At 20.0% G+C, this 16207-nt stretch overlaps 7 protein-coding genes across 7 annotated transcripts in view; 2 read left to right on the top strand and 5 right to left on the bottom strand.

Annotated features, from left to right (window-relative positions):
• Nucleotides 1-884: 884 nt before the first annotated feature.
• DDB_G0281659 (hypothetical protein) lies at nucleotides 885-1292 on the bottom strand (the record flags this gene model as incomplete). The annotated part of the gene is made up of 2 exons (XM_635471.1): nucleotides 885-967; nucleotides 1064-1292. 2 exons carry the CDS (start codon nucleotides 1290-1292, stop codon nucleotides 885-887), a joined length of 312 nt encoding a protein of 103 aa, XP_640563.1.
• An 819-nt stretch (nucleotides 1293-2111) lies between these two features.
• On the top strand, nucleotides 2112-5382 carry DDB_G0281657 (hypothetical protein; the record flags this gene model as incomplete). Its single annotated transcript, XM_635470.1, has 2 exons — nucleotides 2112-2130; nucleotides 2477-5382. The coding sequence occupies 2 exons, from the start codon at nucleotides 2112-2114 to the stop codon at nucleotides 5380-5382; spliced, it is 2925 nt and encodes a 974-aa protein (XP_640562.1).
• A 120-nt stretch (nucleotides 5383-5502) lies between these two features.
• Nucleotides 5503-6019, bottom strand: DDB_G0281655 (hypothetical protein; the record flags this gene model as incomplete). Its single annotated transcript, XM_635469.1, has 3 exons — nucleotides 5503-5633; nucleotides 5726-5846; nucleotides 5984-6019. The coding sequence occupies 3 exons, from the start codon at nucleotides 6017-6019 to the stop codon at nucleotides 5503-5505; spliced, it is 288 nt and encodes a 95-aa protein (XP_640561.1).
• A 569-nt stretch (nucleotides 6020-6588) lies between these two features.
• Nucleotides 6589-7856, top strand: DDB_G0281653 (hypothetical protein; the record flags this gene model as incomplete). Its single annotated transcript, XM_635468.1, has 2 exons — nucleotides 6589-6981; nucleotides 7122-7856. The coding sequence occupies 2 exons, from the start codon at nucleotides 6589-6591 to the stop codon at nucleotides 7854-7856; spliced, it is 1128 nt and encodes a 375-aa protein (XP_640560.1).
• A 284-nt stretch (nucleotides 7857-8140) lies between these two features.
• mybC (myb transcription factor) lies at nucleotides 8141-9987 on the bottom strand (the record flags this gene model as incomplete). The annotated part of the gene is made up of 2 exons (XM_635467.1): nucleotides 8141-8797; nucleotides 8902-9987. The coding sequence occupies 2 exons, from the start codon at nucleotides 9985-9987 to the stop codon at nucleotides 8141-8143; spliced, it is 1743 nt and encodes a 580-aa protein (XP_640559.1).
• Nucleotides 9988-13869: 3882 nt separating this feature from the next.
• Nucleotides 13870-15229, bottom strand: ppme1 (protein phosphatase methylesterase 1; the record flags this gene model as incomplete). Its single annotated transcript, XM_635466.1, has 4 exons — nucleotides 13870-13899; nucleotides 13997-14200; nucleotides 14408-14869; nucleotides 14960-15229. 4 exons carry the CDS (start codon nucleotides 15227-15229, stop codon nucleotides 13870-13872), a joined length of 966 nt encoding a protein of 321 aa, XP_640558.1.
• A 376-nt stretch (nucleotides 15230-15605) lies between these two features.
• mkcE (MKC subfamily protein kinase) overlaps nucleotides 15606-16207 on the bottom strand; it is a gene marked incomplete at both ends in the record, with an annotated part of 2451 nt that continues 1849 nt past the window's right edge. Inside the window, one exon of the mRNA XM_635465.1 lies at nucleotides 15606-16054. Within this exon, the coding sequence (XP_640557.1) occupies nucleotides 15606-16054 (449 nt within the window). The remainder of the gene's footprint in view (nucleotides 16055-16207) is intronic.

Below are 16207 nucleotides of genomic sequence, written 5' to 3'. Positions count from 1 at the left end.
TTTCTGTTTTTAATTTTTTTTTTTTTTTTTTTTATCTTTTAAAAAAAATATTTTATTTTAATTAATTTCCTTTATTTTATTTTTATTTTTATTTTATTTTATTTTATTTTATTTTATTTTATTTTATTTTATTTTATTTTATTTTATTTTAAATTAAAAAACGCTTAAAGGAGACATTAAAATAATAAAATAATAAAATAATAAAATGTTTTTTTTTGTTTATAAAATAAAATAAAGTGGGTGGTGTGGGTGTGTTGGTATTGGGGTGTGAAATTATAATCTGTAAATTTTCCTACTTATAAAAAAGCACATGGATAGAAAAGAAATAGGAACAATTAGAATCAATTTTAATTATAAAAAAAAAAAAAAAAAAAAAAAATAGATATAAAAAAAAAAAAAAATAAAAAAATAAAAAGAATAAAAATACGTGTATTTTTCTTTTTAAAGTTTAGAAATAAAAGATTTTTTGTTTTTGTTTTTTATAATTACTTTTAATAAGGAACCGTGCAGAAAAACAAAAGATAAAAGAGGTGACCAACGAACCTATGCCGCATAAAATTACTTTTCACTACTTGTTTAATTCTGAATTTTTTATCCGGTCAACGTTAGCTTATAATAATTTTATCCCAGATTAAGATATCTTTGTTTTTTTTTTATTTTTTTTTTTTTTCCTCTTTTTTTCTTTTTTTTTTTTTACCCAATTAATTTTTTTTATTCCAGAATTAATAAATTGATTCTTAAAAAGGAGAAACAAAAAGAAATTTAATATACTTTCAAAGTATTTTTTTATTTTTTTTTTTTGAAATAAATAAATTATTGTTTATTTATTTATTTATTAATTAATTAATTAATTTGTGGTTGTTTTTGGAGAGGTCTTAACATTTCTAATAACACTCATTAAGGAATTTACAAGTTTGGTTAGCACTTTCACCATCTAATATAGAATCAACTAAGGTTTCTCCATAAACTTTTAATTTTTACAATTACAGTATAATTTAATAATTAGTATTTTTTTTTATTTTATTTTTTTTTTTTTAAAAAAAAAAAAAAAAAAAAAACTTACTTGCAACAATCAATTTACAACGTGAGCTTAGTGTTGGAATTGAGTTACATAAACTGTAAATCTTATCGTTAATTTCTTGTTTTGTAACTCCATATTTTGGTACGGAATCTATTGCTTCTTGTACTAAGGTTTCACAAGTTTGGCATCCAATATATCTGGCATTTGCCAAATTACCAAAACATAAAAAGGCTAAAGATAAAATAATTAAAAATAAATTTAAAATTTTCATTTTTTAATAATATTTTTTTATATTGAGGATTTTTTTTTTGATTTGATTTAGATTAAAAAAAAAAAAAAAAAAAAAAAAAAAAGGATTTTTTAAATTAAAAAAAAAAAAAAAAAAAAAAAGGATTTTTTTAAATTAAAAAAAAAAAAATATGGATTGGCTTGTTTTCTGACTAAATAAACTCTTTAAAGATCCATTTTTCATTCCTTTTTAATAATTATTAATAGTATTTAATTTTTAAGTATTTCTGAAATTAGTTTTTAAAAGAAAAAAAAACAAAATAACTTTAAACAGAAACAAATTTTTTTTTTTTTTTTTTTTTTTGGGTTTAATTAAATTATCTAAAAAGAAATAAGGGGATTATTATTATATTTATTTTGGTTTTATTTTTTTAATTTTTTTTTTTTTTTTTAATTTTATGGAACCCTTTTCTTGGATTAATTTTTTTAAAACTATTATTTTATGAAAAAAAAAAAAAAAATAATAAATAATTAAATTCCAAGTTAAAAAGTAAGGTGGGGAAATGTATAGGTTTGATTTTATTTTTAGATATGTTGTGTTATATGATTTCAATTTTTAAATAGTACTACATTTTATTTAATTTAAAATCATTTGTTCTTTTGTTCTTTTTTTTAATTTTATTTTATTATTTTTTTAAAAATTGGATTAAATTTTTTTTTAAAAAAAAAATAAAATAAAAAAAAAATAAAATAAAATTAAAAAAAATAAATTAAAAATTTTTTTTTTTTTTTTTTTTTTTCAATTTAAAAATTCAAAAAAACAATCAAATATTTTTTACATATTATATTATAATCATTTAAAATGAATGAAAGAAAACATTGTATGTATTAATTTAATCATATATTATATATATATATATTAGTTTGTAAAAAAAAAAAAAAAAAAAAAATTGAAAAAAAAAAAAAAAAGAAAAAAAATAAGGAGAAAAAAAAGAGAAAATAAATAAAATAAAAAAAAAAAAAAAATAGAAACTATAATAATAAATAATAACTTATAGTTAATTATCAATCATAACATTTTAAAACTTTTCTTTATTCTATTTATTTTTTATTTTGTTAAATCATTTTTTTTTTTTTTTTTTTTTTTCTCTTAAAAAAACCTCAAACCACTCACACTCTTTTTTTTTTTTTTTTTTTTTTTTTTTTTTTTTTTCTTTAAAATTTTAGACGATAGCGAAGGAGGGGAAAGGGTGTCTGTTGGTTACTTAGGTAAAAAGAGTAATCCAATTAAATGTAGATTTTTTAAGAATGGAAATTGTCTCTCTGGCAGTAATTGTAAATTTTCGCATGACATAACACCATCAGACACAATTTCAACACCGCCAATAACTCAAAAAATCAACATAAAAAGTTCAGAAACCTTAAAACAAAATAATAATAATAACTACCAACCACCACAATATTATACTCAGTCACAAACACAACAAAACCCAGTTCTTATAACAACCAATATCAACACAAATACAACCACCTCAACAAATACAGTAGTAACATCTCCATTACAACAATACTCTAAAAAATCAATAGAAATTTCATCATCTGATAATAATTCCTCTTCTATAAAAAATAATATAATTGAAATCAGTAGCACCAATAATAATAATAATAATAATAATAATAATAATAATAATAATAATAATAATAATAATAATAATAGTAAAATTAATAGCCAAGAGAATACACCAATAGTTTCAAAAGGATTCGTTATTCCAATTGAAAACATTATTCACTCATCTCCATCATTGACATCGTCCACAGGTTTACCTTCCCCAAAGAATGGTTTCAATTCAAGTAATGATTTTATGAATAATAATTTGAATGGAAATAATAGCAATAATAATAATAATAATAATAATAATAATAATAATAATAATAATAATAATAATAATAATAATAATAATAATAATAATAATAATAATAATAATAATAATAATAATAATAATAGTAATAAAGCATATAGCCTCTTAGATGAAGGTTTTAATAGGGAATCTATACCAAATTCAACTTTTATAAAAAACTATAATAATAATAATACAAATAATTTACAAAACCCATACCAAATTGGAACAACACCAATTCAATTTATTAATGGAAATAATAGCAATAATAATAATAATAATAATAGTAATAGTAGTAATGGTTTAAATATAGTTAATAATAATAATAATAATAATAATAATAATAATAATAATAATAATAATAATAATAATAATAGTGGTATAGGAATGGTTGCACCAAGATCTCCATTATTAGGACAACAATCGATGGCACTTTCTCCAACTAGATTCACAAATTCATTATCATTTTTACCAAATTCACCAAGAAATCCAATTAGTGGTTCGCCATCATCACCTTTTAGTCCTCAATTTATGCATAATGGTAATGGTAATGGAAATGGTAATGGTAGCGGTAACGGTGGCAGTGGTGGTGGTGGTGGAATACTCTCATCATCACCATCACCATTTTTTGTAGCACCTGTAGGATTTAATAGCACAGGATCAGGTGATGACGATCTTCTCAATAGTGTTGATAATTTCGGTGAAGACGATGATGAGGATGATGATGAAGATTATGAACAGTTAGGTTACAATCATGACCCAAGTGGTCTCATCATTATTGACGATAACTATGACGATAGTGTTTTAGATCCATTTGAATATACAGATATGAAAAATCGTCTCTATCAAGAACAAGAAGAGAAATTAAAACAACAAGCCTTAAAACAACAAGAAAATGATAGATTATTTAAACAACAATTAGAACAAGAACAAAAACAAACACAAAAACAACAACAAACTGAAAATAATAAAAATAATGATAATAATAATAATAATACCGAAAATAATGATAATAATAATAATGATAATAATAATAATAATAATAATAATAAAGATAATGATATTAATAACGATAATGATATTAATAATTGTGAAGTTACTAATACAAATGAAATTATTGAAAAAAACAATAATGAACTTATAAATAATAATAATAACGCTTTAGAGGATACTGTAAATAGACAAATAATACAAAATAATACTACATCAACATCAACTACTACAACCACCACCACCACCACCACTACAACAGGAGCAGGAATAGGAACAGGTATAGGAATAGGAACATCAGAGATAACAATGAATCAACCATTATCATATTTAGATGCATTAAAATTAAATTTACCACCAGATTATTATATATCCTATGAACAAGGTAATTCAAATACTAATTATAATCAACGTAATGGTAATATTGGTGGTAGTAGAAATGAGGTACTTTGCCACTTTCATATTCAAAGTATTTGTAAACATCGTGCAGAAGATTGTAAATATATACATGGTTTAGAATGTCAAGTTTGTGGTAAATGTATGTTGGTACCTGGTAATGCTGAGCAGAATGAGGCTCATATCACCGATTGTTTGATTCAACAAGAGAAATTCATTCAACGTGAACAAATGAAACATTTGGAGTGTGGTATCTGTTATGACTCAATCGTTGAAAAGGGTCGTAGATTTGGTTTACTCTCTCATTGTGATCATGTTTTCTGTTTGGATTGCATTAGAATGTGGAGAGGTACCAATAATGGTGCACCAACCAACAATAACAATGCCGTTAGATTATGTCCACTCTGTAGATTCAATTCTCATTTCATCATTCCTGCTGATATCTTTGTATCTGATGAAAAAAAAGAAGAAATCATTGAAATCTATAAACTCAAATTAGCCACAATACCTTGCAAATACTTCAACAAAGGTAAAGGAACTTGTAAATTTGGTTCAAGTTGTATGTACGCTCATTTAAATCCTGATGGTACTGTCTTTAAACCATTGGTTAGAAAGGTACAAATGAAATTGGGTATGTTCTTCCCTCAAAATTTTAATAATTTAACAACTACCAGCAACAATAATAATAATATTATTAATAATAATAATAACAATCATAATAGCAATAACTCCTCAAATAATTTTCATTATGGTGATTATTATGAATCTGATGATGACGATGATATTGATAGTCATTTTGCAACTAAAGAAGGTTTTGAAGATGGTGTTTATGAAGATGATGAAGAATAATAATAAAAAAAAAAAAAAAAAATAAAATATAAACAAAACAATATAATATAGTAATAAAAGAAAAAAAAAAAAAAAAAATAAATAAATAAAAAAAACTAGAAACTTTTTAATAATATACAATTATTTTTTTTGTTTATTTGGTACATTTGGTTTAAATTTACTATTGTTAGTTGTGTTATTTTTAGTTGTGTTATTTTTAGTTGTAAATTCTTTAAAACCTTCCAATTCTTTATTTTTATTACTTATATCGTCTATAAAAAAAATAAAAAAATAAAAATAAATAAATAAAAGTTAAAACCTTATTATTTATTATTTAATATTTATTAATACATTATAAAATTACCTTTTAAATTTGATGTAATTTGATCTTTTGAGGTTTGTAAAAAGTAAATACCACACTTCTTTTGATAGATGCAACCCTTTGTTTTTTTAATTTCCTCTAATTGAAAAGTCAATTCTTTAATCTATAAATTTAGTGAAGTTATTATTAATAAAAAAAGGTTCAAATAAACGAGAAATTTCAAAAAAAAAAATAAAAAAAAAAAAAATAAAAAAAAAAAAAACAAAAAAAAAATAAAAAGAATATCTTTTTTGATATTACCTGATAATCAATTTCATTCTTCTTATTTAGATTCATTTTATTTGAAAAATAATTATAAAAAAAAAAAAAAAAATAAAATAAAAACCCCTGGTTTCGCACCCCCCAAAAAAAAAAAAAAAATAAAAAAATAAAAAATAAAAAAAAAAATAAAAAATAAAAAAAAAAAAAAAAATTAAAATATTAATAAAAAAAAAAAAAAAAATTCCCAAATTTGGACATGATGATTAATAATGACAACATATGTCTTAATTTTTTTTTTTTTTATTTTTTATTTTTTTATATTTTATTTTTTTTTTCAAAATAATTAAATAAATTAAAATAAAAATCATACCACACAAAAAGATAATTTGAATACTCAGAAGCACAAATTAATTCATTAGTTGAAAAGTTAAAGATAGTTATAATAATAAAAATTAATATAAAAATAAAAAATAAATTAATAAATAAATAAAAATTAAATTAAAATTTTTTTTTATTAATAAAAAAAAAAAAAAAAAAATATTACAAATATAAAAAAAAAAAAAAAAAAAAAAAAAAAAAAAAAAATCAAATATTTAAATAAATTTAACATTATAAAAACAAAAATTAATAAAGTAAAACTAAAAATGTCACATAATCATAATAGTAATAATAATAAAACCACTACCACAACAACCAATGATAGTGGGTCAGCAATAGCCAATGGGATTAATTTAGAGAAAATATTTGCAGACGTTAAAGAATGTAATTATAATCTTGTAAATTCAATTACTGCAACCGAAGCAATTCAAAAAGAAAAAGAATCATTGGAAAATGAGCTCTCAACTAAAGGTACCATTGGAGATGGAAAAAGAATTAAAAAATTACAATATAATATTTCATTACAAACAGAGACTCTAATGAAAACATTAATGAAATTAGATTCCCTCTCAATTACCGGTCATATTAAACATTCTCATAAAATTAAAAAAGAAGTAAAAAAAGAAAAACAATTACAACAACAATTTGATGAAGATTTAGTAAGTTTTTAAATTAATTTTTTTAATTAACTTTATTGTTTTTAAACTAAAATTAATATATTTTTTTTTCCCCAATATTTTTTTTTTTTTTAAAAAAAAAAAAAAAAAAAAAAAAAATAATTATTATTATAATTTATCAGGATTTAAATACAAGTGGAGATTCAAGAAGTAGATCAGAATCAAATTCAACAACAAATACAAGTTCAAGTAATTTTAGTGATAGTGATAGTAGTGATAGTAGTAGTGATAGCGATAGCAGTGAAAGTGATACTGAAGATTATATTCCAAAATTCTCACCTCATAAACTTAGAAAATATAGAAAACAATTGGTAAATAGAATTATGAGATTAATCGATTATCTTGATGTCCTTTCAAAAGAAACTATAGAATTGAAAAAGAAATATGAACAATCAAAAATTAATAATACTGCCGCTTATAATTTAAATGGTAGTAATGAAGGTATAGAAAATAATAATAATAATAACAATAATAATAATAATAACAATAATAATGAATTTTCAAAAAGATCTTATGGACATAATCAAAATCAAATACCACATCATCAACATAAAGGTGAAAGAAAACATCCAACAATTGGTCAAAATAGAAATTCAAATAATAATACACAATCACAACAACGTAATAAATTTTCTGATAGATTTGCTCATCAACGTCAATCAAGTTATGATTATGACAGTCCATTCGAATTTAAAGAATTTAACAATCATTTAAATAATGATGAACTTTATCCATTTGGTGAGGAGGAAGAAAATAATTTCGATATGGATAATTTTGAATCACCATCATCAGCTCTAAATAGATATAGATCAAATAGTGGTAGAGATAACCTTCCAAGAATGTTTAGAAGATTTTAATAAATATATTTTAATTTTTTTTTAAATTTTAATAGTAATAATAAAAAAAAAAAAAAAAAAAAAAAAAAATTTTTTTAAAAATATATCTTAATTAAATAATAGTTATTTTATTTTAAATAAATAGTTTTTTTTTTTTTTTATTTTTTTATTAATATGTTAATTTTTTTTTTTTTTTTTTTTTTTTTCCATTTTTTTTTTTTTTCCTAGTTTTTTTTTCCTGGTTTTTTTTCCTGGTTTTTTTTTTTTTTTTTTTTCCCTTGTTTTTTTTATTTTATTTTTTTTTTTTAATAACAATTTTGATCTTGTAATAAAGAATTTAAGGGTGAATGAGGATTATTTAAATGATCATCATTATGGGGTACAACAATTTGAATTGGAGCACCACCAAAGTTTAATTGGAAGTAACGAGTTTTACATTCCAAAGCAGTACGCGGAATTTTAGTTTGACGACCACGTGCCATTGCTTTTGAAACATCCATCCAACTAATATCACGTGTATTATTTATATTGATAGTTCCATCTTGTTGATTATTTTCAGATACTTTTTTTTGTAAGATTTCATCCTCTCTTGATGACCATTGAACTTCTCTGGACATACAAGATTTAAAGTATTGATAACGACATTGAATATCAGTACGTGTTCTAATTTCACTTGCAACATTTTTCCAACTTTGACCATGTTTTTCAACTAAATTAAATAATTTTGATTCTTCATCTTCATCCCAAGAACCTTTTCTAATGGCTGGACATAAAACACGTTTCCAATGTTGAGCACATTGTGCACCAGTTTTACCTCCACCAATTTGATGTGCAATCTTTTTCCATTGTTTATCGCCATGTTCATGAACTAATTGAATCAATTTTTGACTCTCTTCTTTAGCCCATTTATTTGGTGGATTTCTTAATCCTCTACTAACACTTTTTCTAATTCTTTCTCTTTTCTATTAAAAAATTAAAAAATTAAAATTATTAATATAATTATATTAAAAAAATTATAATAATTATTATTATTATTATTATAATTAAATTTTTTTTTTTTTTTTACCTTTTTTTGATTTGAATCGTTATCACTAGATAATTCTAATGATTTTAAATCAATATTAAATTCATTTTCTTCGACACCATTATCTCTTAGATAATTTACCATTTTTTGATTTGGTTCTATTGAAAGAAACAAATCTACTAAAAATTGAAAAATCGATTTATAATTAACATCCATCACTGCAATAACTCTTAATTCCAATAATAAACTTCTAAATGAAATTTCTTCATTTATAAATTCAACTATTGCATTATAAAATTGTTCTCTTGCATAGTTATCCATCATTCCCCAAATTACTGGTGAAATATATTCTCTTAATTGATCTTCAATATCATCGTCCATTAATTCAACTGATGGCGGTGATTCAATACCATTTAAACTACTACTACTACTACTACTTGTATTACCATAGAATGAACATATATTTGAATTATAAATCGAATCGTTACTACTGTTTATAAAATTATTATTTTGATTAAAATTTGTAGATGAAGAAGAAGAAGATGATGAAGATGATCCATTATTTGTTAAATTATTTTGTTGTATTAATGAGTTTGATGAGTTTGATGAATTATTTGTTATTGAATTAAATAATGTATTTCCAAAATTTTGATTATTTGATTTTTCATTATTATTATTATTATTATTATTATTATTAAATATATTTGGAGTTTGTTGTGGTGGTTGATGAATTGAATGACTGGATTGGTGTGGTGTGTTATATACATTTTGAAGTTGTGGTGAATATTGTGGTACTATATGAGAACCATGAATATATGGTGAATTTGAAAGAAGGGTTGGTGTTGGTGGTGATGTTGTCATGGTTGAGTTGAATGGTCTCTTTTTTGGTGATGGTGAACTTATACTGTATTGTTCGGGAACTCTTAAATCTTGTGCCATACTTTGTTGATTTAAATTTGATCCATATGAAACATTTGGTACTCCACAATTATTATTATTATTATTATTGTTATTTGAATTATTATTTGAATTATTATTTGAACTATTATTTGAATTATTATTATTATTATTATATGTATATGAGTATTGAGATGGTACTGGATATGATAATGGATTAATCATTGTCATTTTATTAATTTAATTTTTATTTTTATTTTTTTTTTATTGGAATAAATAATTTTATTTTTTTATTTTTTTTTTTTTTTAATCCTAATTTAAAAAAAAAAAAAAAAAAATTAAACACAAGTAATATTTTATTTTTTTTTTTTTTTTTTTTCTCTAAACGAAATAATAAATATTTTTAATAAATTGGTTTTGTTTTTTAAATAAATAAAAATAAATAAATAAATAAATAAATAAATAAAATTTGTAGTGATATATTAAAAAAATAATAATAAGTGAACAAAAACAATAATACCAAAAAAGGTTAAATTTAAATAAAAAAGAAAAAAAAAAAAAAAAAAAAAAAAATTAATCAAAAAAATTAAATAATAACAATATATATTTTATAGATAATTATTAATACTACCAACTGATAAGAAGGTTGAAATAAACAATGATTGATCTAAAAAAAAAAAAAAAAAAAAAAACAAAAAGAAATTATTTGGTGGTAATGGGGTAGTGGTGTTGAAACTATAAAAATTAAATCTTTCTATTTATGTGTTTTAAAAAAATGATTTTTTTTTTTTTTTTGATTTTTTATTTTAAAAATAATTATATAGTTAAAAAAAAAAAAAAATTAAAATATAAAAATTATTGGGAGGGTTGTTAATACTATTTGGAATTTTAAAATTATTTGATGATGTTTTTTTTATATTATATTATATTTTATTTATTTTAGTAAGTAAAAAATAATAAAATGATATTTTAAAAAATCCAATTACTATTAAAATTATTTGTTTTATTTTTATAAAAAAAACAAAACAAAAACAAAAACAAAATAAAAATAGAAAAATGTATATTTGCTTGAAATAGATAAATGATGGTTAAAATAAATTGACACAATTAAAATATAGATTGATTTTTTTTTTTTTTTTTTTCTGATGATGAAATAAATAGTTAGATTTTAATAAAACAATTTAAAATTATTTAAATAAATAAATTAAATTTTATTATTCATATATATATCAATATTATTTATATAATTTTATAATTATATTTATAATTATATTTTAGTTGTTTTAAGTGTTTGTGTGTTAATGTGTGTGTGTGCGCGTGTTTAAAAAAGAACACACTTATATATATATGTACATGCACTCCCACTTTTAAACTAATAAAAAAAAAAAAAAAAAAAAAAAAAAACAAAATTAAAATGTCACCCACCACACACCTAAACTTAATTTAAAAATATAATAATTTATTCGCACCCACACTCATATTTTTTCATAAACCCCACAACCATTTGCACAAACAACATAAATATAAGCACATTATAAGAGGTAGTACATTGTGGGAAATAAAATTTTACTGAGTCCCAAAAAAAAAAAAGGAGTTGGATTGAATGGGAAAAGAATAATTGAAAAAATAAATCGAAAATAATAATTATAATTTCCAATGTCGGGATTTTAAGATATTCACTACAAAAATGTCTCTTTGTGTTTTTTTTTTTTCATATAGTAGTTATTTTATTTTTTTAACCCAAAAATAGCTCATATATTTACTAAAGGGTGTATCCAATTTTTTAAAATTTTTTTTTTTTTTTAATTTAAATGATGAATAAATTAACACATATATTCACACATAAACACACCTTTAACATACAAGTAAGGATAAACAAAAGTAAATTTAATATGTAAAGACACAATACCGTATTCATATTATTGCCTTTTTTGGTAAAAAAAAATTATATTTTTTGTTTTAATAACAATAATCCAACACCAGCTCAAAGATTGTTTTAAAAACTCAAATATTCCACTTATATACACTCACACACACACACCACCACACACCATAAAAATCAAACTATAATGCACACTCGGGTGCATTTAAAATATCAAAAAATAATTTTGGATGGAAAAAGATATTTAAATAGATATTTTTTTTTTTTTTTTTTTTTTTTTTTTTAAACAAAAATGTGGTGAATTCAATGAAATGGACTTTTTTTTTAATAATTATTTTAACAGATATTATTATAATGAATAAATGATAAAAATAAATATATATTCATAAACATATATATATATATATATAATAAGTGAGAGAATGAATAAAGTTTTTTTAATAATGGTTCATTTTTAGAATATAAAAAAAAAAAAAAAAAAAAATAATTTTTATCACAATTCAAACAATTGTGAAAAAAAGAAAAAAGAATAAAACTCTTCATTTTTGTGGAGTTTAAATTTAAAATAAAAATTATAAAGATTAAAAGACGAAAATATAAATACATAATATTTTTTTTTTTTTGTATACAATAATAAATTTTTTTTATATACTTTGGGGGGTGTGTTTGTGTGTTTTTGGTGTATGTGAATTTTTAAATTTTAGAGTTTGATAAAAAGTGTGAGTTTGAGTGAAAAAGATAAAAATACAAGAAGAATTCTTTAGGTGTGTGTGTTTTTGCATGTGTGTTGAATTAATTAATGATATCCATTTTTATTTTATTTTTTTTAATTTTATTTTATTTCATTTTTATAAAATAAATTTTATTTTATTTTATTTTATTTGTTTTATTAAAAAAACATCATCATCATTAACACCATCACAACAGTAAATCTTTTAATATTTTTAATTTACTAAAATAAGCCTTATGTTGGAGTGTGACTATATTCAGTATATTACACTTTTTTTAATTACAAGTTGAAAATAATATTTTGTAAGTTGTTGGGGGATTTTATTTAATTTTATTTTACGAAACCACCATGGAAATTATTTTAGTATTTAGTATTGTGTCTCTTAAAAATTACAAAATTCCACATTAATAACAATTTTAAAATTTAAAATAATTTTATATTTATTTTTTTTATAAATTTTAATTTTTATAGTCACTTTTTTATCTTTTAATTTATTGGATAGTAACTATTTTTTTTTTTTTTTTTTTTTTTTTTTTAAACAAATATTTTAAAATTTTTAATCTAATCAAATAACATCACCATTAAAAACAACACCATTTATGGTATTAAACATCATTTTTTTTTATTAAAAATAGAAATGGGATATATTATTATTATTATTTTTTTTTTTTTTTTTTTTTTTTTTTTTTTTTTTTTTTTTTTTTTTTTTCTGAATTGAAATCCAAACACAACTTTTTTTAAATTATTATAATAATCTGAATACTTTAGTGGAATCTCAAAAAAATTAATACTTCATATTAATTAATAAGCTAAAAATAACAAAATTTTACAAATCAGGAATTATGTTGGATTTTAAAATAGTGCATTTTTTTTTTTTTTTTTTTTTTTTTTTTTTTTTTTTGGTTTTGGTTTTGTTTGAGGAATTTACTAAACACCTCAACCACATTTTTGGTTTTTATTTTTTTTTTATACAAATTATTATTATTATTTTTAAAATAAAAAAATAAAAATTTAAAATAAAATTAACCACTAATATTACAAATAAAATTTTTATTATCATATTATTAAGTTGTGATTTTTATTTTTTTATTTTTTATTTTTTTTATACATGAAAATTATTAATAATAATTTTATTATCGATGATGTCAGTTTTCCATTTTCTTAATTTTTTTTTTTCTACTTTGAATTCTTTAAATTATAATAATTAATAAATAAAATTTTGCTTTAAAAGAATATTCTATACTTTTTTGTCAAATTTATTATAATTCATATAATTGAAATTATATTTTATTTATTTTATTTTTATTACTTTTTTTAATTTAGTAGTTTTTTTTTTTTTTTTTTTTTAATATATACAAATTTACAATATAAATAAAGGTTAGAAGCCAAGTGAAATACAAAAAAAAAAAAAAAATATATATATATACTATCATATTGCATATTATTATTACTATATTATGGCCATGCTTATTTTAATCTTTTTATAAATTCTATGAGTGCTTCAGATGTTGATTTTGGGTCCTGTTGGTACCTTATATAGTATTATTGTTTTAATTTGTTAGTATTAATAAAATATAGTTTTTTTGGAAAAAATAAAAATAAAAATAAAATAAATAATTAAAACATACATCTTCTTGAATAACATGTCCACACAATGGTAATAAAATTAATTGGAATTTTCCTTGCATTTGAGCAATAGTTAATTCTCTATCTAATCTATCAGTACCAGCCAAAATTAATAATTTTAATGCCATGCTTGACAAAAATTCTTTTGATAATCCTGAAAACCAATCTGTTAAAAAAAAAAAAAAAAAATTATTAATAAAATATAACTATAAAATTTAATAATAATAATAATAATAATAATAATAATAATAATAATAATAATAATAATAATAATAATAATATAGTATACTATATAGAATATAATATAAAAATAATAATAATAACCAACCATTCCAATATTTATCAGTTTTCTCTAAATGAGCAATCCAATGATATTTTCCATCATCAGGATTTAATCTAATTTGTGAAGGTACACTAACTCTTGCAGATTCAATATTCTTTACAGTATTACTTGAAATGGACCATTTAATAGCATCTTTAACAGAATCGAATGATTTTGGTCTCTTTGCTAAAATAGATTTCATACTTGATAAAGCTAACAAAGCAGTACCTTCAACAACATCAATAACAATTAAACCAAATAAATTATTAATTCTATTGGTTGAACTAGTTTTAATTACAACTGAACCACCCATACTATGACCAACAATAATTACTTTTAATCTTTCTTTTTGATCATCGTCATCATTACCACCACCACCACCTTCATTTTTATAAATAATATCTTGATAATAATTTATTAAATTTGCACAATCATCAACCATTGTTTCAATAGATAAATTTGAATCATCACTTGTTTTAGTTTCACCATGACCTCTACAATCATAACACATCATTCTAACTTTTTTTTCTAAATTTTTTTTTTTAATTTTATCCTATAAAAAAAAAAAAAAAAGAAAAAAAAAAGAATAGTTAATATATTTATATATAAATATAAATATAATTGGTATTATTAAATTACATACAACTACTAAACTCCAAGATAATGAAGTATAACCACCACCATGTAAAAATACAAATAAATAACCATTATCTACAACATCAACATTACTTTCATAGATCCTAAATGTATTCTCTGTACCTGGTAATTTAATATCTCTTGATTGGTCAAAATATTGATTCCATCCAACAGAATAATAATCTTTATCTTGTAATTGATCTGCTAAACTCTCACCATGATGAATTGAACTTGGATCAATTGGAGGTAATGAACCTTTATAAATTCCCCTAAACATTTTAATTTTTAAAAATAGTAATGGTAATAATAATAATAATAATAGTAATAATAACAAAACACACAAATAAAAAAATAAAAAAATAAAAAAATAAAAAATTGAAAAAAAGAAAAAAAATAAAAAAAAAATTGAAATTAAAAAAAAAAAACTTGGATATTTTGTTTGGCCAAATAAATAATTTAAAATTATTTTTAGATATTTTTTATTTTTATAGTAAATTAGTTATTTACTTTAGATTATTAATTTAAATAAAATAATTATTTTTTATAATTATTTTTTTTTTAATATAAATTATTTTTTAATTTTATGTTTTTTTTTTTTTTTTTTTAGTTAGTTTTTAGTTTTCAGTTTTCAGTTTTTTTTTTTTTTGATTTATTTATTGATTATCTCTTCCTCTTGATAATTTTGATAAAGTCTTCGACATGAATAAAAGAGGTAATAAATCTAAGGTTTCAGCTTTCGTTGCTGCAGTTGCTATAAAAGGATGTTGTAATAATTGGGTTGGAGTTGGTCTTTTAGTGGGATCCATTTGTAAACAAACGTTTAGGAAATCAAATAATTCAGGAGACCAATGACAAGAATACTTTTTCTCTTTTGAAAATTTAACACCTACTGTTCCAGCTAAAAACATAGCTTTAATTTTCGATTTATGATGTGGTACTCTACCTCTAACCATTTCCGCTACCACAATACCTAAACTCCAAATATCAACAGCTAATCCATGTGCTTTATCTTGAATTTGTTCTGGTGACATATAAAATGGTGACCCACACATATTAATATCTTGTTTTAAATGTGTTAAATCAATTGAAAATCCAAAATCAACTAAAAATAATAATAATAATAATAATAATAATAACAATAATAATAATAATAATAATAATAATAATAATAATAATAATAATAATAATAATAATAATAATAATAATAATAATAATAATAATAATAATAATAAATTAATTTGTTAAAAAATTAATA

The sequence above is a fragment of the Dictyostelium discoideum genome (genome assembly GCF_000004695.1).
Source record: "Dictyostelium discoideum AX4 chromosome 3 chromosome, whole genome shotgun sequence".
Lineage (NCBI taxonomy): Eukaryota > Evosea > Eumycetozoa > Dictyosteliales > Dictyosteliaceae > Dictyostelium > Dictyostelium discoideum.
The sequence above is the reverse complement of the archived record's forward strand: the minus strand, read 5'-3'. Positions and strand labels throughout refer to the sequence as shown.